General features: G+C 30.8%; 2 protein-coding genes across 2 annotated transcripts in view; both read right to left on the bottom strand.

Annotated features, from left to right (window-relative positions):
* The window catches only part of LOC126699018 (chloroplast envelope quinone oxidoreductase homolog), an 86,344-nt gene extending 65,416 nt beyond the window's left edge, over positions 1–20,928 (bottom strand). The window contains exon 1 of the mRNA XM_050396563.1: positions 20,779–20,928. The gene's annotated coding sequence lies outside the window, so the exon portion shown is untranslated. The remainder of the gene's footprint in view (positions 1–20,778) is intronic.
* On the bottom strand, positions 16,607–20,809 carry LOC126699017 (chloroplast envelope quinone oxidoreductase homolog). Its single transcript, XM_050396562.1, has 4 exons — positions 20,661–20,809; positions 19,111–19,252; positions 18,197–18,288; positions 16,607–17,473 (listed from the first exon to the last, which is right to left on the bottom strand). Exons 1-4 carry the CDS (start codon positions 20,724–20,726, stop codon positions 16,784–16,786), a joined length of 990 nt encoding a protein of 329 aa, XP_050252519.1. The 5' UTR covers positions 20,727–20,809; the 3' UTR covers positions 16,607–16,783.
* Positions 20,929–22,256: the final 1,328 nt, after the last annotated feature.

Below are 22,256 nucleotides of genomic sequence, written 5' to 3'. Positions count from 1 at the left end.
CCTACCAAAGCTAGACCTATCCAAATGAGTCAAGAACTTATGGATACTTGCAAAGCTGAAATAGAGGATCTTCTTAAAAAGGGAATCATCAGGAACTCTAGGTCACCATGGTCTTGCCCAGCCTTTTATGTTCAGAAAAACGTTGAAATTGAGAGAGGTGTCCCTAGATTTGTTATCAATTATAAGCATCTTAATAAAGTCTTAGAATGGATTAGGTACCCTATTCCCAACAAAAGAGACTTAGTTAACAGACTTAGCAAAGCAATAGTTTTCAGTAAGTTTGATATGAAGAGTGGTTTTTGGCAGATACAAATCAGAGAGTCTGATAGGTATAAGACAGCCTTCACCACACCCTTTGGCCATTACGAATGGAACGTAATACCCTTTGGCCTTAAGAATGCACCTTCTGAATTCCAAAATATCATGAATGAGATTTTCAATCCATTCTCCAGCCATGCCATTGTGTACATTGATGATGTACTCATTTTCTTAGAATCTCTGACTCAACATTGGAAGCATCTTAGAACATTCTTCCATACAATCAAACTCAATGGTCTTGTTGTCCCAGCCCCGAAGATTAAACTTTTCCAAACCAGTGTTCGATTCTTAGGTTTTGATATAAAACATGGTGTCATCAAACCTATAGACAAAGCCATTCAATTTGCCGACAAATTCCCAAATGAAATCCTAGAGAAAACCCAACTTCAGAGATTTCTAGGATCCCTCAATTACATTTCCGACTTCTATCAAAATCTCAGACAGCAATGCAAACCCGTCTTTGATAGACTTCGGACCAATCCTCCCCCTTGGACCCCCACCCATACCTTGGTTGTCCAGGAGATCAAAAAATATGTCAAGACACTCCCTTGTCTAGGAATCCCCTCCGAAAATTCCTTCAAGGTTGTCCAAACTGATGCCTCCAACATTGGTTATGGTGGCATTCTCCTTCAGCGTGCTAGTCCCACTTCCCCTAAACAAATAGTCCGTTTTCATTCAGGAATTTGGACTCCCACTCAACTTAATTACAGTACTATTAAAAAAGAAATTTTATCTATAGGACTATGCATTTCAAAATTTCAAAGTGATCTTTTGAATCAAAATTTTTTATTAAGGATTGATTGTAAATCTGCAAAACATGTTTTAGAAAAAGATGTTCAAAACATTGCATCAAAACAGATTTTTGCACGATGGCAAGCCATCCTTTCCATTTTCGATTTTGGCATTGAATTCATACAAGGAACTCAAAACAGTATCCCTGATTTCCTAACCCGTGAATTCCTGCAGGATCCAGTTCAAAATGTCTGGGAAAAAACCCGTACAACCCCAACCACCAAAGTTGCCTAAACAACAAACAACTAGGAGTACTAGTCAGGCAAAGAACCCTAGCCCTTTAGTACCCTTTTCTTCTAGTCCAGCAAAAGCATTACCTGTGTCACCATCTGTTGTTGCCAACCGATATTTGGTTTCTACCATCCCAAAACCAAATTACGAGAGGCCCCAAGGACAACACAGTTACAGCTCTGCCTTAGCCACACCTCCCCCAAGAACAATCACTCCATACACAGTCGAAGAACCTTTTGGCCCAATAGTGCCTAGAAAGCCTTCTTCCCTTCCTCCTACAACAAGAAGATCCTCCTATATTAAGAAACCCTTCGTCCAGCACATCTCTTATATTGAACCTCACTTGGTCCACATAACAGATTCACTGGCACTAGCAATGGAGGTCTTGCCCACAGGATGGCATTTTCTCCCCAAAAGCCCGGAAAAGAACATCAAATTCTACAAAGGCATCCTCACTCAAGAAAAGTCTACCCGAGTAGAAAATATTATGGATCGTAACAACCCTTCTGAAGTCCTCTATCATAAATTCATAATCCAAAGATTTGTAAGCTGCAAAGATTAGGGACACCCCTCCTCACTCAGAACACTTAACACTTACAGTTCTCAAGGGATCAGAACCCCAGTACAGTTATTATGATTATATGGATGCCTTCAAAAATGTTTTGTTTTACCAGAACAAAAATAATGACCATTCATGGTTCATGCAATTTGACAAGAAATTCTCTGGCCCAATTCCTTCATAGTTCCTCAAGTGATGGGAAATGTTTGGATCAATCCCTCTTAACTTCCCTGAACCCCTTCAGGATGCATTAAGGTACTTCAGCACCAGATTCCAGGTCGAAAAATCTGGAAGGTCCAGTTTCACACTACCTCAGAGGTCCAATTAGCAGCCTCCATTTCCAGAACTCAGAAACCTCCCTTCTCTTTACTTTGTAAATAGATGGCTTTCTCAGTTCATTTTCAAGTTTACACTTGTAATGCTATAGCTATAGCCTTCACAACTGTAACCTTTTATTTATGCTTTCGCACTGTGACGGCCTCAGTCGGCCCTCACCCCCTTTTATATATATATCATAGTTCAAGCATAAAACTTCTCAAACTAACTATTCAGAGAAGGATAGTGATTGCTCGATGTATAGCCAAATAAGAGATTAGTGGGTGACTAATGTTAACAACTTACCATGTAGAATACCAGTTTAAGAAAATTAAAATTTTAAGTATTTTGAAAAAATTAATTATCTTTGATGATTTGAGATATTTACAAAATTTTATTTTTCAAATTGTTCAGGTTTCAGTTGGTCTAATATTTTAGAAATTCTATAATAAGAGGGAAATTTTTTGAATAACCATTTAAAAGAAACCAATAATTATTATAAAATTTGGATCTTTCTATAATAAGGGATAAGGTCTTTTCATAAAGGGGTAGGGGCTTTTAATAAAAGGGCCTTGGGCATAGTAGCCACTAGGATGTCACTTAGCCGCAAGAAAATTTTGGGCCATTAAAGAACCCCCATTATAAGGTTATACAGCAGCCACGTGTCACTTGACCATAAAATACCATCAGCAACTACCAATCACGTTCTCCTATAATGTTTTAAGCAACTTGAAATCATTTCCCCATGCTTTATTGATTGAATATAAAGTGATCTTCTTCTTTTCTTTTCTTTTTTTTTTTCTTTTTTTTTTTTGTGTGTGTATTCAAAATGATCTAATATTTGTTACAAAAGAGTATAGATATATGGCTAACTTTTAATCAATAACAATTAAATGTAGAATTGGTGTATTTGATTTGATGATAACGAACTATTATCAAAAGTAAATGTTATATATTGTAACTCTCTAAAAAAAAAAAAAAGACTTGTAATACTTGTTCTATTTTATGAAAAAAATCAGAGTTCAAATATTCTTTTCTCTATCGTGGTTATTAATGAATTTTTTTTTTAAATAAATAAATAAAAATTATGAAGCAATTAGATTCTTAAAAAGAATTCAGAAATTAATATATATATATATATATTTATATATGAGGCATTGAGTTTGTTAAAAAAAATCAAAAAAAAATATATAAATCAGGATATTAAAAAAAAGTTAAAGTGCCCAACTCATAATGCAAATTTGTAGAAAAATTATAAAGAACATAAGAATATAAGAAAGTAAATAAAAAAAAAAGGAAAAAAAAGAAGATAAATTTTAAATTGAAGATAAAAAAATTACCTTTCAAAAGTGTTTAGAGTTAAAAAATTTTTATTTAACAATTTATTATTATTATTTGTGTAGGTGCTCAAGAATTTTTGCCTTTGGCTTTGGCTTTGGCTTGATTGCCTTGCCTTGCCTTGGCATGAATTCTTGTTGTCCCACATTGGAAAGATCTCTTTCCTCTTCATGCCATATAAGGCATGAACCAATGGTTGAAGAGTACCACTAGACCATGCCTTATATGGCATGAAGAGGAAAGAGATCTTTCCAATGTGGGACAACAAGAATTCATGCCAAGGCAAGGCAAGGCAAGGCAATCAAGCCAAAGCCAAAGCCAAAGGCAAAAATTCTTGAGCACCTACAATAAAAGGATCCTTTTATTGTAGAGTACCGCTAACCAAACTAGTGGTACTCTTCAAGCATTGGTTCATGCCTTATATGGCATGAAGAGGAAAGAGATCTTTCCAATGTGGGACAAAGGAATTCAAGCCAAAGGCAAGGCTAGGCAATCAAGCCAAAAATGCCAAAGCCAAAGGCAAAGAATTCTTGAGCACCTTCAATTTGTAAAAATGAGTTTATAAATAATAAAGTTTAAAAATAACTCTATAATAAACTACATAATTTGATATTGCTTCCAAGTTAAATTCTAATTTTTTAAATTCTTAAATGGTTACTAAATAGGTTAAATTTTTTATAATTTAATCAGTCATGACCTTAACAAAATTCGACGTAAGTTGTATTTGAAGTTTATCTAATTACTAAAAATTATTACATAAGAATTATAGGTAAAATTTTGACTAAAAAGAAATTACAACACGACTTATACATACAGTATATATTAGAAAATTTTAGTAAATAAACATGGTATAATGGGTATACTATTTTTCAATGGTTATTCTAAAATTAAAATACCACTTTTACATCATTAGTGTTTAATTGTTCATATTCGTCATAAGTATTATATATATATATATATATATATATATATAGGTAAATCTTAGAGAAAGTTCAATCAAAATTTGAAATTAGAATTCAATTATTTTACGCCATGTGTACGTATAAATTTATGTCGGAATCACACCATAATTATCCACTAAAGTTTTTTAATCTTTGTGCCTAGTAAGTTAATGAGAGCAAAATACTAAGAATCTAAAATTAATGAACTATAAATTTTTTTTTTAAAAAAAAAACTAATCACATATACTCAATACAAATCATCACACAACAAAGATTACCACATATTTTATCTTATTAAAATTAGAAGAAAAAAATTATCATAAATAGTATTAAATTTGAGTAAGAATTTTAATATATGACTAATTACGATTAATTTAAAAAAAATAATAATTTGACTAATTATTTATATTTTTATGATAAAAATTGTGTTTAATTTTAGATGTATCCATACAAATGCACTTGTTACATGCTTTTTTTTTTTTTTTTTAATTTAACTAATTATATATATTTTATAATAAAAATTGTGTAATTCAAATTAGAATTCCAAATTCGAGTTCCAATTTTTCACCATGTGTCCTAAGTTATTTATTTTTAAAGAGTTTTATTTTTTAATTTTAGAATAAAATGTGAGACCACATCATAAATATTCATCCAAGTAAGTTATTAAGTACAAAAACCAAAGAGTCTAGAATAAATGAATCGTAAAAAAAAAAAAAAAAATGCTTCACAATAATTTAAAAAAGAAAACATGGACAATTTATATTTTATTCCTAATAATATCCTTACAAAATTTTTTAAAGAGTTAACAAAATATAAAAAAGACTATCAATAATATTTAAATTATATATATAGAGAAATTATATTATACATTTTATTGTATATTTTTAAGTGTATCTATGCATATGCGTGAGGTTACAAGTTAGTATATATTAATAGGTAAAACTCAGAGAAAGTCAAATTAGAATTTCAAATTAAAGTCTAATTTTGCACCATATGTCTAAATTTATATGAGGTAATTTTATGACAGTGTACAATCTAATTATTTTTAATTTTGCTATCAAGTGCAGAAGCTAGTGAGACGAAATTAATAACACATTAAACACTCATGCTTTGGGAATCGGTAGTACCAATCCAAATCCATTAGACCTACTATGTGATAGTACTATTGTGAAGCATGTTTAAAAAGTAAAAACACACAGTTATCCATCTCTCTATGGTCGGTAGTCTCTCTCTTATATTCGTTACCCTTATAATTTAATCTAAAAAAAGAGATTGGAGAGAATTTTTTTACCAGCCATACAAATTCAAAGGTTTTTTCTTCACACAAACGCCCATCATGTTACAAATGGCCCACCACAAAACTACAACCTTAAGGATTTTTTATTTATTTATATTTAGTCTTTTTTTTTTTTTTAATTTGCGAAACTTCCAATCACCAATAGAGATTGAAGATTCAAAAGCGTGGATGGATCTTTTGGATAAACATCCTCACTAAGGTTAATCTTTCTGTGTAATTTTTTTCCATTTAGTTTTGATTCTCTTAATTGATATAGTGATGGGTTTGAGCATTTTTTACTTAAGTTTGACTACAGTGCCAAATGTGTCTAAAGTTTTATTTACTTAAGAACCACTTAATTGAATGGGTGCCATATGCATGAGTGCGACTATAATTTGTGTACTGCAATGGATAATTTGATCAAAGTTTGTCTCTATTTCTATTGTAGCTACCCTTGCTCTAGTGAAACTATTGTAGTTCAACTTGCTTTCTTTTTACATATGCTATTATATGCAACTCCTAAAATTTATAGTAATAAATAGCACTTTCATAAAATCTAATGAAAATATTTTTATTTTACATTCTAATTTGGTATTCCTCATTTTTTCTAACATTTTCTACAAATGGTGACTATAACTAGAGAACTACGTGTTACGTCATCACACAGTTTAAGGAAAAAGGGTTGTGAAGGCATAAGCTAACTCATTTGCTTTTCTTTTGAGCCAACTAAAATTACAACTATAGACACTCGATTTTGCACCTATGATTTAATTGAGGAAGATGACTAGAATGACCATTCGTGTACCCAAAAATCACGATTGCATTACATGCATTAAATTTGTTCATTGCATATCATAAAAATGATCTTGAGATTCTAATGGTTCCGACGGTATGCCCAGTTTCCAAATCGGACTGTCTAATCGAAAGATATCGTATGATCAAGTTTGCACGGTCAGCATGCATTGTGTCTAGGTAAAATCAACCACGCATGATTAATTTAAATTAATTCTGATTGGTTAAACAATTAAAATTAATTAAATAATTTTGTGATTGGTTGTTAGTTAGTGTCAAAAATAGGCTTGTTTGCATGAGAATAAAGGGGAATAATCAAATAATTACAAAATTGAGGATAATCAAGACTTTTTAGAGTATTTATCTACAAGATAATTGTTGCTGAAAAGACCTGAATTATCTAGAAAAGAGTTTAACTTTTTAGAATATGGATTAAAAATGCATCTAAGTGCAAGTCTTGGTTCCAAAAAATCTAAAAAAAGGAGTCCAAAACGGACTGAAACTTGAAAGCGGGCCTAGCACCCATTCGAAACTTTTGGAGAGCCGAATGGCACAAAATCAAGCCTCGGCCCAAGGGCACTTAGAACAAGATAAAACACATCCATTTCGATTTTTAGAGATAAGGATGCATCCCAGTTCATATTCTGGTCATCTAGCTATTTTTTCGAGCCTCCCAACCTCTATAAATAGAGGCTGGATCTCAGAATTCAGGAGACTTTTTCATGTTCTCAGATTTCCCCTTTTTTTAGAATCCCTTATCTAATATTTTCTCCCTTACATTAAAGACGTTTTGGAAGCTCTAGTGTTAGGAATTTCTTTATTGTAAGCAAAATATATTAGGCTTCAAAGATAATTGAATAAATTTCTTTGAATCCTAAAATATCCATTCACAACGAAGAGCACGCATGCAAGAGGTAGTGAATTTCTTTTTTTCTTTTTTTTAATCTTCTTTATAAATTTTGATTGGTGATGCATGAATAGATTTAGGATTTTTTTTTTTTTTTTTATTTCTGATGTGGATGCCATGTATTGTTAAATTTTTCCTTGAAAACATGTTCTTAATTCTTTTGTTGTTATAGTTTCTCTTTTGAATTTCAAAAATCTGCTAATAAGCATTTTTTTTTCCAAAAAAAAAAAAAAACAGATTTGTATCTTCCTTAGATGCAGATCTGAATTTTCACTAACATAAAAACAGATTTGTATCTTCCTTAGATGCAAATTTGAATTTTTTCTAACACAAAAATTGATTTGCATCTTCCTTAGATGCAGATCTGAATTTTTTCTCTAATACAAAAATTGATTTGCATCTACCTTAGATGTAAATCAAAATTTTTCCCAACATAAAAACTAATTTGCATCTTTCTTAGATGTAAATCTGAATTTTTTCTAACATAAAAAATGATTTGCATCTTCCTTAGATGCAGATTTGAATTTTTTTCTAATACAAAAACTAATTTGCATCTTCCTTAGATGCAAATCTGAATTTTTTTTTTTTTTACATAAAAACTGATCTATATCTTCCTTAGATGCAAATCTGAATTTTTTTAATTTAAAAATTGATCTATATCTTCTTTAAGATATAGGTCTAAATTTTTAAACATAGTAGATTTTGAAATAAAAAAAGAAAGTCATGAGTAGTAATGTCATGTTTGTTTTGTTTGATACAAGTAGCTTAGGTTTATTTCATGAATGTAGTTCTCTTCTTAGAAAAGAAAAAAGGATTTTTATTTCACATAACAAAATAGATCTGATTTTTTAAAAGCTTTCTACAAATCTAATTTTTTTGAACCAAAAGAGTTTTTTTTACTTAAAAAAACAGATCTGATTTTTTTTCTTCACCAAAAACTATTTTTTTTTTACATATACCAAAACAAATCTGATTTTTTTAAAACCAAATCAAAATTTTTTTTTTCACAACAACAGATCTGAATTTTTAACAAAGAAGAGGACATGTTCATAAAATAGATGTATGTGACTTAGTTTAGTTATATGTTTCATGTATGCAACATATCATTCATATCATGCATAAAGGGGTACATTGGTCATGAGAGTCTAGAAGACCAGACTCTGTCTAGGCGGAATGGGTGCCTAACACCTTCTCATTCCGTAACCTAGCCTCCAAATTTAGTGTCTTTGGATAGATAGACCTAGGCTTTATCTTTGTGTTTTTTTTTTGGTAGATTGTAACTAGGACAAAAGGCCATGTAATTCTTTGGTAGTTTGTAACTAGGACCCAAGGCCATGTAATAATCAATTTATTAAATTTGTATTTTTTTTTATTCAATCAATGTATTTTCAGTCATATAAAGTTGTATTTAGTTTTTTTCTTATTTTTTTGTATAAAAAAATAAGTGACGACTCCACACCACTTACCCAAAAAAGAGATGCCCTTAAAAGCACCCGCAAATCTCTTTTTTGAGAGCACCCAAATTTTCGTAGTCTCTCATAGTGGCAACTCCACTGGGGATGTCGAGGGCTAAGCTTCGTATTATACGTAAGTGACCAAATGTGTACCCTCTTTTCGCATGGTCTTGCATGATATTGTTGTTTGTTTGTTTATTTATGTTTGTTGAGATACTGTATGATATTTTGTTGTATGTATTGTTTGTTAAGAGCTTTCCCTAACTGTCATAGTGTGTGCCATCAAAACAACAAATATGTATGCACCATTTTCAACAAATGTGGTGGTAGTAACCATGGATCACCGGTCTTCATTAGATTCGAGTACCTAGAGTCACTGGATCATTTCCTACTGACTGTAAAGGACAAACCATGCTATTTGGACCAATGCAATGTTCATTACATTACAAGTTGGAAGGTGTAACGTCCTAGCTATGGAAAACAATGAAACAACAAACCCACCCTACAACGTAATGACTTAGAACCTACCCTTAGGCCGGTCCATGTTAAAATTGCATTGCATGTTGTGTCTGTTTGTTTTGCTTAACGTCCTAGCTATGGGAAACAATAAATTGAATTGAACACTTAGAAAGATAATTATGGTGTGCTCCCCACATAAATCTAGACACATAGCACAAAATTGGACTCTAATTTGTAATTCTAATTTGACTTTCTTTGAGTTTTACCTATTAATATATATAAATAAATATATATATATATATATACATATATATATATATATATATATTATAATATCCAAATAAACAAATTAAATAAATTAAAACCCTCCACAAAGAAATAGAAGAAAAAAAACCATGTCACACTTCCATAGGTGACATTACCAATTTCACTGGTTCTTCCAGTTAGACATGGCAAAAGATCAGAATTTGTTGACTCGATCCAAACTCTAATTTTTTGACTCGAACAAAAGGGGTTGACCTATCCTATTTTTTTGGGTCAACCCGACCCGACCCAGCTAACTTGTGAATGACCATTTTTAAAATTTTATTTTTTATGGTAAAAAACTAATAAAATTAAGACATAGTTGGTTTACTTGTTTGTTATGGGCTTTACACTACACAACCCAAACTCAATTAATAAATATAAATGCACATGATTTTGTTTTCAAATAAACATAATTTTTTTGAATGATGCTATTAAAAAAATGTATTTATATTTAACGCCATTCAAATATAATGGTCTTAAGAAAACAATTGAGACTTTCATCTTGTTGCATGCAAACAAATTGAAAGATGATGATGATTAAGAGGCATTCTTCTTGCTTCAATAACGCGATAAGTAAATATTTTTAGATATTAAATGACAAAGCACATATCAAGATAATCTAGTTACAGTAAATTTAACACATATATTTGAAATTATAGACATGTATGAGAAGTATTTATAAGTGTAAAAAGAGTAACCCTAAAGTATATCAATAAAATTATGTATAAATTATAGATACTTAGGTATGTTTTTTAACAGTTGATAGCCAAAATAAAAGGCTTTTAAAAATAAAAGATGATAATTTTTGGAGTGTATATTGCTTATCAATAACATAATATGATCACGTTTAAATAAGTAAACAATCAAATTTTGATGTATATTCCAATAGAGTGCCAATTACAGTGTATCTGAAAGTAAACACAACTATTAGATTATTTTTCAAGATATTAGATTAGTTTTCAAGTTTTTTTTTTTGTTTTTTTTATTTATGTTTTTTATTCGTTGTCAAATTAGCTGGCCAATTGGGTATTTGTAATTTTGTTTTATATTTTGGAATGTTGATATTATGTAGAAGTGAAACTTGTTTATTTATTTTAATTTTAGATTTTCAAAGGGTAGACTAGTCTCCTTTGTGTTTGTGCTATTTGTTTTGATTAAAAATGTTAGGATTTGTATAATTTAATAATTAATGATCAAGTATTAATTTGTTAACCTAAGCTCTTTCTTGATATGGGTGGTGAATTCAAACCAAGTTATGTATTTCGCACCAAGTAATTTGTTGCATGACTTATCAAGTCGCAAATACATATAATTTTTTTAATAAAAAAATTCATGTGAAAAATTCATGTGAAAAATATGGGTCGACCCGATCCAACCTGCAACTCAATTGACCTGGCTTGTTTTTAACCTGCTTAAAATGACTCTTTTTTTTTACTTACAAAGTCGCAAATACATATCTTTTTTAATAAAAAAATTAATGTGAAAAATATGGGTCGACCCGATCCAACCTGCAACCCAATTGACCCGGCTTGTTTTTAACCTGGTTAAAATGACTTGTTTTTTTTTATCTGAACCAGTTTTCAACCTGAACTTTGCCCGACCCGACTTGCCTGTTCACCACCTATACTTCTAGTTGACCTAATAATTTGAGTTATTCTAGAACCACAACCAATTACATACCAATTTTCACAACTATTTCACAATTATTTGTGTGTTTTAATAAGTATTACTGTTTCCTAAAAAAAAAAAGGATATTTATCCCACATTGGTTGTGTGTGTTAGATTTTCAATCCTTATAACCTCAGGCTACTACTACAAAGGTTAAGCCCTTTTTATAGTGGTACTCTAGTTATGTAATTTATTACAAGCCTGTTTAAAAAACTCTATGTACTATTTTTGTGTTTGTCTGTTTTGATAAGTATTACTGTTTCCTAAAAATAAAAAAATAAAAAAATTGCAACGTGAGTTGAAGCCATTCGTCTAACTTGGCTTATAATTGAAATTGCAATCAATCCAAGAGAAGAAGGTAAACTATGTAACCAATCCTTTCTAAACCATTCCGTGGTGACAACTCATTAAATTTACAATTTTGCTTAAAAAATCTTTAAGAGTCTTCAAAGTTCAAACACATTCTCTCTATAAAAACCCAATTGTATGTGTTGCTAATCAAAAACACATGCTATATAGAAGTTGCTCAATCTTTTAATTAAGAAAAAAAAAGGTATAAGCTAGCTAGCCATGGCTTTCTATAAGCATATCTTCATTTTGTTTTTGGTTTTAGCATTGCCACTCTCAACCATGGAAATGAGGCTAGCAGCACGCCACATTTTGGATGCAACTCTAGCATTGACAAAGCCAACAATCCCAACTTTGGTGAAGCCCTCAAACTCAATGCCACAATTGCCAAGCAGTATGAACCCAAGATTTTAAGCTAGTAGAGGTCGAAGTATAAAAGAAAAAAAAATCATATATTATTAAAAAAATTATAAATATTCAAAATCGTTGTTTATAAATATATTAAAATGCAATCATTTACCAACAAGACAAAAACAAAAATAAAATAAATTTTTTTTTAATACTAGACTGATTAGGATTTTTTTTTTTTTTTTTTTTTATAGCTAAAGTTAGAGTATTCATAGTGGTTGTGCTAAAACTTTTAGCTCTTAGCACTTCAAAAAACTATTTTATTTATTTTATCATCTCACTTTACAATACATCCAATATCAAATATATATATATATATATATATATTTTATCACTTCATCTAAAATAATATAAACAACTCATTAAAATAATAAAAGAAGAGAGAATTTGAGTTTTTTAATTGAAGGAAGAAATATAATCTTAATAAAATATTGTATTTTATTTTTAACAACTTGTTATAGTTAACTGGTATTTGTACTAGTTTACTGTAGTTGCAAAAAATTTAGTTTTAACTTCTCCAATAACACATAATTTTTTGGTTTTTTGGTAGTAAAATAGTTTTTTTTTTTTTTTTTTACATACTAAAATACAATCACTATTGTGAATATTTTTAATGTTTTTGTTAAGTTTTTGAGTTGGATAGTTGTTATTTGGATGAGACTAGTTAAGTTAAGCTTATCGAGGAAAAGGTGGATCTAAGGTTTTGAAAGGGGCTAACTAAAAAAAAAAAAAAAAAAAAAGGTTAAACCCCGGGGACTTGGGCCCCCTTGAGCCCCACCTGCATCCGTCCTTGCCAAGCACCCAAAATCCCTCTCGACGTTTCTGGCACACCAAAGGATCCGAGTTCCAAGTCTGCCGACTCTGCAGAAAGCCACATAACCAGCAATCACTAAGGGCCTAATCAACATTGCAGTAACCAATAAGTTTGCCAAACACATATGCATGCACTTCTAAAAGTGACACTACCTTTCGATGTCATATATAGTTTACTTCTAAAATGAATTACTCTTTGGATGTGAGGGAATAGTACAAGTCCTTCGATCCTTGGTTTGTTGCTATACTATTCGCATTCTAGTTGTCCCCAGTTAGTCTATGTACACTTGCTTCAAATAATTATTCGAATAAAATAAGTCATTTTATGCACAATATTTTCCATTTCTTGAAAAATTTTCCTCCATTGTGAATTTGGACTGGATTTGTGAATTTTGGGCCTTTGAAAAATTTTCCTCCATTGTGAATTTGGACTGGATTTGTGAATTTTGGGCCTTTGGGAATTTGACATATATATATAATATTTTTTTGGGGTGTAAATTACAAAATCCTATTTTAAGATTTGGAGAAGTTGTTACTCCCTCAAACTTAAGAAAAATAACACTCGGTCTCTAGTTATTTGAGATTTTGAAGAAGTCAATAAATTAATCATTTTATAATAACTGTAACATAATATTCTAATTTTTGAAAAAATTCCATTTGACCAAACCTAACCGGTTAGTGAAAGATTTTAAGATTAAATATTATTTTTCTTGTCATCAAACTTAGAAAAAAAAAAAAAAAAAAAAAAAAAAAAAAAAAAAAAAAAACAATTCCTATAGCAACTCCTAGTAGATCTACAGGTCATCTACCTCTAGTAATTCTCTCTTTCCCTCTGAAATTCTTACAATACTACTACACGAACAATTCAGCAATTTTTCAAAATTTAAAATATTCTATTACTAGTATAGTAGTATTAACAGAATGATTAATTCATTGATTCTCAAAAAAAAAAAGAATGTTTAATTCATTGATTTCCTTCAAAACTTAAGGGATGGAAGTGTCATTTCCATTAAGTTAAGGGTCAAAGTATCACTTTCCTAAACTACAAGGAAAGTTTTTGTAAGTTACCCTTGCTTATAATATTCAATTTCCAATATTAGGCTAGAATTTTTTTTTTTTTTTTTTTTTTTTTGAAAGTATATTTTATAGGCTCAATGTGATTGATAGGAAAATCCAAGCATATTTAGGCCCAAACTTAAAAAGATCAAACAATAAAAAGCCCAATAACACCAAAAGAGCCCAACAAGAAGGCTTGAAATTGATTGGCCCTAATTAAATTGAATCGCCCTGATTTAGACCGTTTTAAATAAAAGAGCCCAACACTATATATATATATATATATATATATATGTTTTTTGTTTTATAAATATTTTAAAAATATATAATTCATTTTTTTATACCTATCCTCTTGTAATTAATTTTTGTACATATTCTATGTAAAATTATCGTGTACTCCGGCAGTATCATAAATGCGTACTCCCTCCTCTCACATGAATGGTGGGTCCCACTAATTAAATTCATGATGGGACCCACCATTCATGTGAGAAGAGGGAGTACGCATTTATGGTATTCCCGGAGTACCTAATAATTTTCCCATATTCTATTGCCATCCCCAACACTTTTTTTTTTTTTTTGGGCACTCTCATTGGTGTCACTTTTATTTCTTTTTCATCTCTATCTTATTAATGTCAAAACCACCTCATTTGGAATGGTAAAGTACCTTCAACTTGCTCCCCTTGCCTTCTGACTTGTTTCGCTCCCATCCCAAAGAGATCTTGCTTTGTCGTTGTCATTCCTAAATTTGTAAATATTTAATTTTCAATTTTAGGCTCCTTTTTTTTTTTTTGAAAAAATATATTTTATACGTTGATTAGGGCACTAGCATTGGGGGTGTAAACACCCCCAGTTGTTATTTTACAATCCAAGATACCCAAAACCCACTTCATCTAGGTTTGTATACTTATAAAAAAATTTGCAACCTTGCTAAGGTTGCATATATACAACCTTACTATTCATAAGTTGTAAAGAAAAAAAAAATTTTAATCTTGTGGTTGTGTGTGAAGAGAAAAAGAGAGTAGGAGGAAAGAGAGAAAATAGTACTTTATATTATTTTATTAGGTTGTATATAAAAATAAGAACTGAGATGTTGGGTAAGTTGTAAAATAAGTTGGTAAAATAGATAAAGTGGTATTTAAAGATGCAAATTTTTTTTTTTGGGTGCGCGCATTGCATCTCCAGATGCTAGTGCTCTTATAATTGATCAGAAAATTCAGATCTGGATTTAATTTTAGAAACTTTAGTCCAACTTTATCATTTAGGGCTAAACTTATAAAGATAAAACAATAAAAGGCCAACAACACTAAAAGAGCCCAACAAAAAGGCTCGAAATTGATTGGCCCTGATTGAAACAAATTGCCCCAATTTAGGCCTATTCGACTCGATGTCCACTTCACTTGTTCAATGTCAAGGTAAATACTAAATACTAACGGTGATGGCAAAAATAACTCTCCCTGCTTAATTAACTCGCAGTACCGTACACGGGTTTTCTTTTTCTTTTCTTTTCTTTTTTTTTAAAAAATTTTTTAATTATTATTATTATTTTTTTAATGAATCTGTACATGGGTTTTCTACATCCCGAATGTGTGTGTGTTTTAGTTTTTATTTTGAGCGATATATATGTTTTAGTTAAACATATAATTTTAAATTATATATATATTATTTTATGATTTATATTTTGTACATATTATATTAATATCTCAAAGGATATCTGTTGTATGGCGATGAGCTTACAAGAGTTTTTGTATTTTTTCATATTTTTTTTTATTATTATTTTATGGGAACAAGAGTTTTCTGTTAGTTATGCTAAGCAGAGTGCCAATTCCATTGCCCATTCATTCGCTAAGTATGCTAAACAAATAGATTATGAAATTGTATGGTTGGAAGAATCTCCACCACATGGTTTAGAAGCTTTGTATTTTGACCATTGCTGTTTCATGAATGAATGATATTTGGTTGGTCTTCTAAAAAAAAAAAAAACACACACACTTGTTTTTTTCTTTTTTAACACCGTCATGCTTACTTTCATTTCTACTTCATTAATGTTGAAGTCACCTCATTTAGAATGACAAAATATCTCCAACCCGCCCTCCTATCACCTGACTAGTCTCGCTCTTGCCCCAAAGTGAGGAGGGGGCAAGGACACGACACCTATAATCCAAACCTCACCTTGTTCGTTGCCAGAGTTCTTCTACTAGCACAAAAAATACACATTTTTTGCAACAACTTTCCTATACTATGACTACTTGTCACTTTCATATAGACCTATTAATTTTGCTCTACCATTCACAATCAGTCACGTAAGGTAGTTGTGGAAAAAATTATGCATTTTTTGTTGTACTTTAATTTATTTTTTGCTATTGCCATCCCCAGGCTAAATAAAGCAAAAAACAAACAGTTTGGTTTGGTCTAGAAAAATCCATAACCCTGACCCAACAACATCGACCGAACACACTTGCTCATCTCCATTGAGGCCAAAATTGCAATTTTCCTTTTTCTATAAATTGAGTATTAATTTTACAACTGTTCTCATAGTTTGAAATAATATCCCTATTCCCAACAATGAATCTCTGAGAATAACATCTGTGTTGAAGAACAAACATGACCAGAACGAAAAGATGGATATGAAACCCAAACATCAACGTTTACAATTAATATTGAAGTCGTAGCAGCATACAAGACAAATTACACATAATAAAATGCAATAGTGTACTTGACACATTTATGAGGCCCTTGAACAACATTTTAGACACAAATTTCAGCAACTCATCATCGAGGCATATATGTGATATGTTTAATTGCCTAAGGCTCCAGAATGATCTTCCCAAAAATTTTGTTTTCAGCATTCTTTGCCCAAGCATCTTCAGGATTGCTCAACGAGTACTTGGAGTCAATCACTGTCTTCACCTGCCCTTCCTTGACTAACTTGACAAGAAAATTCATATTCTCAGCCTTGCAACTTAAGAGAACTGGAATTAGCTGCTTCTTTGAGAAAGTAAGTTTCTTTAGAGCATAAGCCTTAATGGAACTAGGTGTAGGCTTTACATCAAATATCTTTCCATTTGAAGCCAAATGAGGCTCAAAAGTTGACCAAGAAGTTGGTTCTCCACAGTGAATCACTATGTCATATTTCTTACCAGATGGGCTTTTCAGAGCTTGCCCATCTGGGGTAGTTTGGTCAACAACCTCATCAGCACCTAAGCTCTTGACAAGGTCAATGTGTTCAGGTGCACAGGTTGCTGTAACACGTGCATTTCCAAGCTTTGCTAGTTGAATTGCATAGTTACCAACACTTTCTGAGGCATTAGTGATGAGAATGTTTGTGGGCTTTCCGGTTCCATCAAGCTTGAGACCCGCAGAGTCGGTGAGAGCTTGGTGAGCCATTATACCAGCCGACGGTATGCCTGCACCTTCAGCTGCTGAAACTTCTAATGGCCTAATTACTGTCAAGTTCGCCTTAGCCACAGCAAACTCAGCTAGTCCACCTCCATTCTGTCAATGTATAAAATGCAAAGATGGATGTACTTGAATCAATAACTAAGGCGTGTGTATGGTGCTGGTCAAGCATATAATCATCAAGATAAATGTAAATTCAGCACAATTGGATTTGCTAATGTGCATGCATATGCAATTTCCCAACATTGCTTATAATCCCTAAAGCTTAGATAATTCACTCATAATAGAAAATGATTTATAAAAAATAAATCTTCTGTTTTATTTTTAGTGTTTTACTTTCTGTTTTACTAATTATAATATGTCATATGTCTATTTTTTTAATTCATTTTAAATTCTGGTATGTAGAGCATAATATTTAATACTAAAAGTAGAATATAGAATTTTTGTAGAACTTCTAAGTTGTAACATTAACTATTCATTTTAAAGGTAATCCTCTTCATCATGAGAATTTTTTTAAAATTGTTTTATTCTATAGTTTCCTCTTTTTAATTGGAAACTACATGTCATGAAGTAGAGGTCATTATTATGAATTTTCCCACACCCTTTCCCTTTAGCCCATAAGAACAATCTTAGAAATTAAAAATAAAATCTCTTATCAACAAGAAAACTTCTTGCACATAATGTGTTACACACACTTTTACTTTTAAAATTGAAAACGTATCTTAAAGTCACATTTTCAGTTTATGATTAAAGTAACTCACTGCGTAAAATAAACAATACCCATTAACAAAATTAGTGAAACAAGTATGAGGACTTAACAGCAAAACCAAGCATAGCTATGACTTTGTCACCAGGTTTGACATTTTTGACTCCTGATCCAACGTCTACGACCTCTCCTGCAACATCAGTACCTGTTCCAACAAAGAATATTTTCAATAATAAAAAAAATTAATTAAAAATAAATACATTTTGTTTAAACAAAAAAGCATTTGAATCAACTTATATATATAATTGAATAATTTTGCAATGCTTCCAGAAAATTTAGAACACACAATTAACTATCATGAAACTTGGACATTCAGTTGAATAAATTTAATATACAAGAAATAACTCATTTTTTAGGGTAATACCCCTAATCAGTATTTGATGGTCATAAGTAAGTCACATAAATTACCATTGATCCAAAACTTAAACATTTTGGAAAGAAGAAAACTTATAATCATGAAATATTATTCTAGCATTTTCTTCTATGTGAGTTCAAGATTTCTCTTCAATGAGCGGGTCGAAATACAAAAGGCCCATTTTGATATATAATAATTGCACTTTCGCCTAAAAAACTTGAGTCGATAAGAAGTGAGAGCAAAATTGTGTAATTATTTATTATAACAAAGTTAGTGTCAGAATTCAACATAACAACACAAACTAAAATTTTGATTTGAGAGAAAATTTGAACCTATAGACGTAAATGAACGTATGGAAACACATCACCTATTAGTATGAGAATGGTTAAATGGTTATATATATATATATATATATATATATATATTTTTTTTTTTTTCTACTTGTTTAAACTTTTAAAACAAATTGTAATTTATTATGGTATCAGATGACTTAATTTGAATTCAAATAATAATGGTTGATGAAATTCACAACAATCTAACAGCTTAATCCTTTCAGCTATGAGATATATGGTAATATCTAGGTAAAGGAATAAAAAAAGTAAAAAAAAATACCAGGTATTTGAGGTAATTCACGAGGAAACATAGGCTTCAAACCGCCTTGCTGAATCAGCCAATCAATAGGACTAAGACTGGCTGCTTCCACTTTAATCAAAACCTCATCTTTTTTTGGAGTGGGAAGTGGGACTTCAACATACTGCACCAGCAATTAAATAATTAGTAAATTAATTGCAATAAAAGTTAGATTTTTGTACATTTTTAAGTTTATTCTGATTGACTCATACCCCAAAAACAAAAAATTAATAAAAATTCCCTCCCTTTTCTTCCGTATTTTAAACAATTAACCAATAGTAAATCGGACCCAAATCTTACTAAAATGCACTAATATATATAGCTTATTATGTAAAGCTTTATTGCTCTTGAAAAAAAGATGAGCAAAATGAAAGTGACAAGCTCAAAGATACAATGTTTCATCAACTCAGCCTTGAAACATTGACTGGTTTTTTAGTTCAAAATCTTAACCTTAATCTTGAAACATTGACTAGTTCTTTAGTTCACTTAATCCTTTCTCAAATTTCAAAAGTGATCTTCAACTTCAACTATAACGTAGAAACATTGCATGTCTTTACTTGAAATTAAGATGAACCATGAAACAAGTAACCAACAAACTAGCAAAGTTTCCAAACCTCCCTTGTGATCAAAAAAGAGAAATTTAATCGTGTCCACATGGGTATGCACGTTTCCAGCTACTCAATGAATGCATATGGTGGCAAGGAAAAAAAAAGTCAAATCCTCCAAACTGGGTGACAAAAAAAACTGAAAACCTGAGAAATAACGTTTTTATCATAAAATTAATCATTTTATACTGTTAGGATGAAATAATGAATTTAATTATTTAATCTAACACTCTTCATTCATACGTGTGAGTTTAAACTATCCTTATTAAATGGGACCCAATATGTGGTTATTTTTTAAAATAAATGTAAGGTGGAGATAGAATTCCTGAATTTGAACTGAGGACCTCTTTTTACGACTTCATAATAACTTATTAATTATCTTAAAAGTTTACGTCATAAGAAATGATAAAGTTAATCATTTAGTGTGCGTTTGACTCTAAATTAAAAAACCAGCTTATTTTACTATTCAGTTTATTTTTGTTACTTTTTATGGGCTCCACTACACATTTTGGTATTATTCATGGGTCATACTTTATTATTTCAGCTAACTTTTACCTTTATAGACGGTACTTTCAACAAAAAGTTTTCAGTTTCAGCAAAATAAATGGATCCCAAATAAACCCTTTAATTAAACACTCTTTCCTCCACTAATTACATTCTTTTTCTGAAAAAAGAAAAGAAAAGCACAAACTAACCCTTGCATCACTAAAAATTCTTTGTTAGCCGTCACAAGAAATTAACATAAAAGTTTTCAAACTTTGATTTTGAAAGAACCTCATAAACAAAACTTATAAATAAGATAGAGAGAAGGGAAAAAAAGAAAAGAAATCTAAGTGAACTAATGAAAGATAATTTACTTTCTTCATATGAAAAACGAATGAATTGCTTATAGAACATGAAAATTAAAGAAATGGATATGGAAGTAACCTTCAAATCACTGGGTCCTCCACCACAATTAGTGTAATGAATTGCGTGCATAAGCTTTCCTGCCATGCTCTTTCAGTTTACAGAAGGAAAGCTTAATGAGTTTGTGTGTGTGTGTGAGGTAGGACAAGAAGAGGACTAGATAATAGAAGTTCTGTTCAAAATTTTTGGGGTGGCTTTATAGTAGAGCAAGAACTTCGTGTAAAAATGGTGATAGTAAAATTGAGTAAACTAATACTATTGGATTTTCTTATATAACAACACCACGCCATTGACTTTGGACTGAGTAGTGTGCAAAAATGTAACATTATCTTAATGAGAAGTTCTAGCATGACCATCACAGCAGCTGTGAAACGTAAGAGAATGAGTATTGACATGAAATGAGCCATAAGATATTTAAGATATCAATACAACTAAGAAGACTCTCAATTTTATACCCAATGATTTTGCAATGAAATGAAGTGATTATCTGTAAATAATTTATGAACCTTTTTCTGTCCACCAACGGATGCTCTAAAGACATTAATTTAAAGAATAATTTTAAAAACTTTTTATTGAAAAAAAAACAATTAATTATTTTGACGACTTTTTATATTTCTCATAAAAATAATGTTAAGACTTTTCTAAAATGGTTTATTAATCATTACCACAAAGGCATCCGTTAATGGAACTATTTTATAAAATTATCACTTTTTCTTTTCCCTATTCACAATCATTCACTTTATCAAGTTTTGGTTGAGTGAAAAAATGGGGAAATCTGTAGTACTATTGGTATCAAACAGCTGTTAATATAATCCCTCTCTGTCTCTCTTTTTATTTTTTATTAAATAGCTTAATCAGCTAGCATATGCTACCATACCAGCAGTGATCCAAAGGGCCATTAGAGGACACGATCTTCAATGATGAACTGTGGGGTCAGCCCTTGTAATTAACTTTGTGCATGTTGTTAAGTCATTGACATTTTCATTTAGACCTAGTAAGCAATCAAATTGTGTGTTTAGAAAAATAAAATTAGGTAGGGCTGCCAATTATTTTAGATTAGGATAGAAAAGGATTGTTCAACAAGTGATTTTTGGATCTCAAATTATGTCACAACTCTAATGTGGTAGGCTATGAGTAATTGTCTATTACTTATACATCAACTCAAAAAATTTTATCCACCACCCACACTCTATCACATCATATATTTGTGGTGAAAAAATGTGAAATGATTTGTAATTAATCCTAGAATAATCGATTGGGTTTAAGTTGATCTTTTTGAGTTCAAATGGGATAGCATATTTTTCTTTTATAAAATGATGAACTGACATGGTTTTACAATTTTGGTATTCATTTTGTATGCGGAGGAGATTGTCTAACTTGATTTTCCGCCTAGAAGGTTTGGTTTGAACTTGCCCACTGTGCATGAACAACCCACCTAATTTGAACACAAGAACACTACACTATTATCCTCGATACACTGGCGATGATAGGTACATCAAAGTTATGATCCAACAACTAATAATTTGTTTGGATTGAAAGAGAAGGAGGGAAAGTAGAGTAGAGTACATAGAGTAGATTTGGCTAATATTAGTCTATTTTCAACCTACTCTACTCTTC

The sequence above is a fragment of the Quercus robur genome, chromosome 9, assembly GCF_932294415.1.
Source record: "Quercus robur chromosome 9, dhQueRobu3.1, whole genome shotgun sequence".
Classification (NCBI taxonomy): Eukaryota; Viridiplantae; Streptophyta; class Magnoliopsida; order Fagales; family Fagaceae; genus Quercus; species Quercus robur.
The sequence above is the reverse complement of the archived record's forward strand: the minus strand, read 5'-3'. Positions and strand labels throughout refer to the sequence as shown.

What these genes read in the sequence shown, in the direction of transcription:
- LOC126699017 (XM_050396562.1), bottom strand. Translation starts at nt 20,726, where the DNA reads ATGGCAGGAAAGCTTATGCACGCAATTCATTACACTAATTGTGGTGGA. An exon ending in TGAATTACCTCAAATACCTG is followed by an intron (nt 18,289 to 19,110) that starts GTATTTTTTTTT and finishes TTGTTGGAACAG; the next exon opens with GTACTGATGTTGCAGGAGAG. An exon ending in TAGCTATGCTTGGTTTTGCT is followed by an intron (nt 17,474 to 18,196) that starts GTTAAGTCCTCA and finishes ATACATTGACAG; the next exon opens with AATGGAGGTGGACTAGCTGA.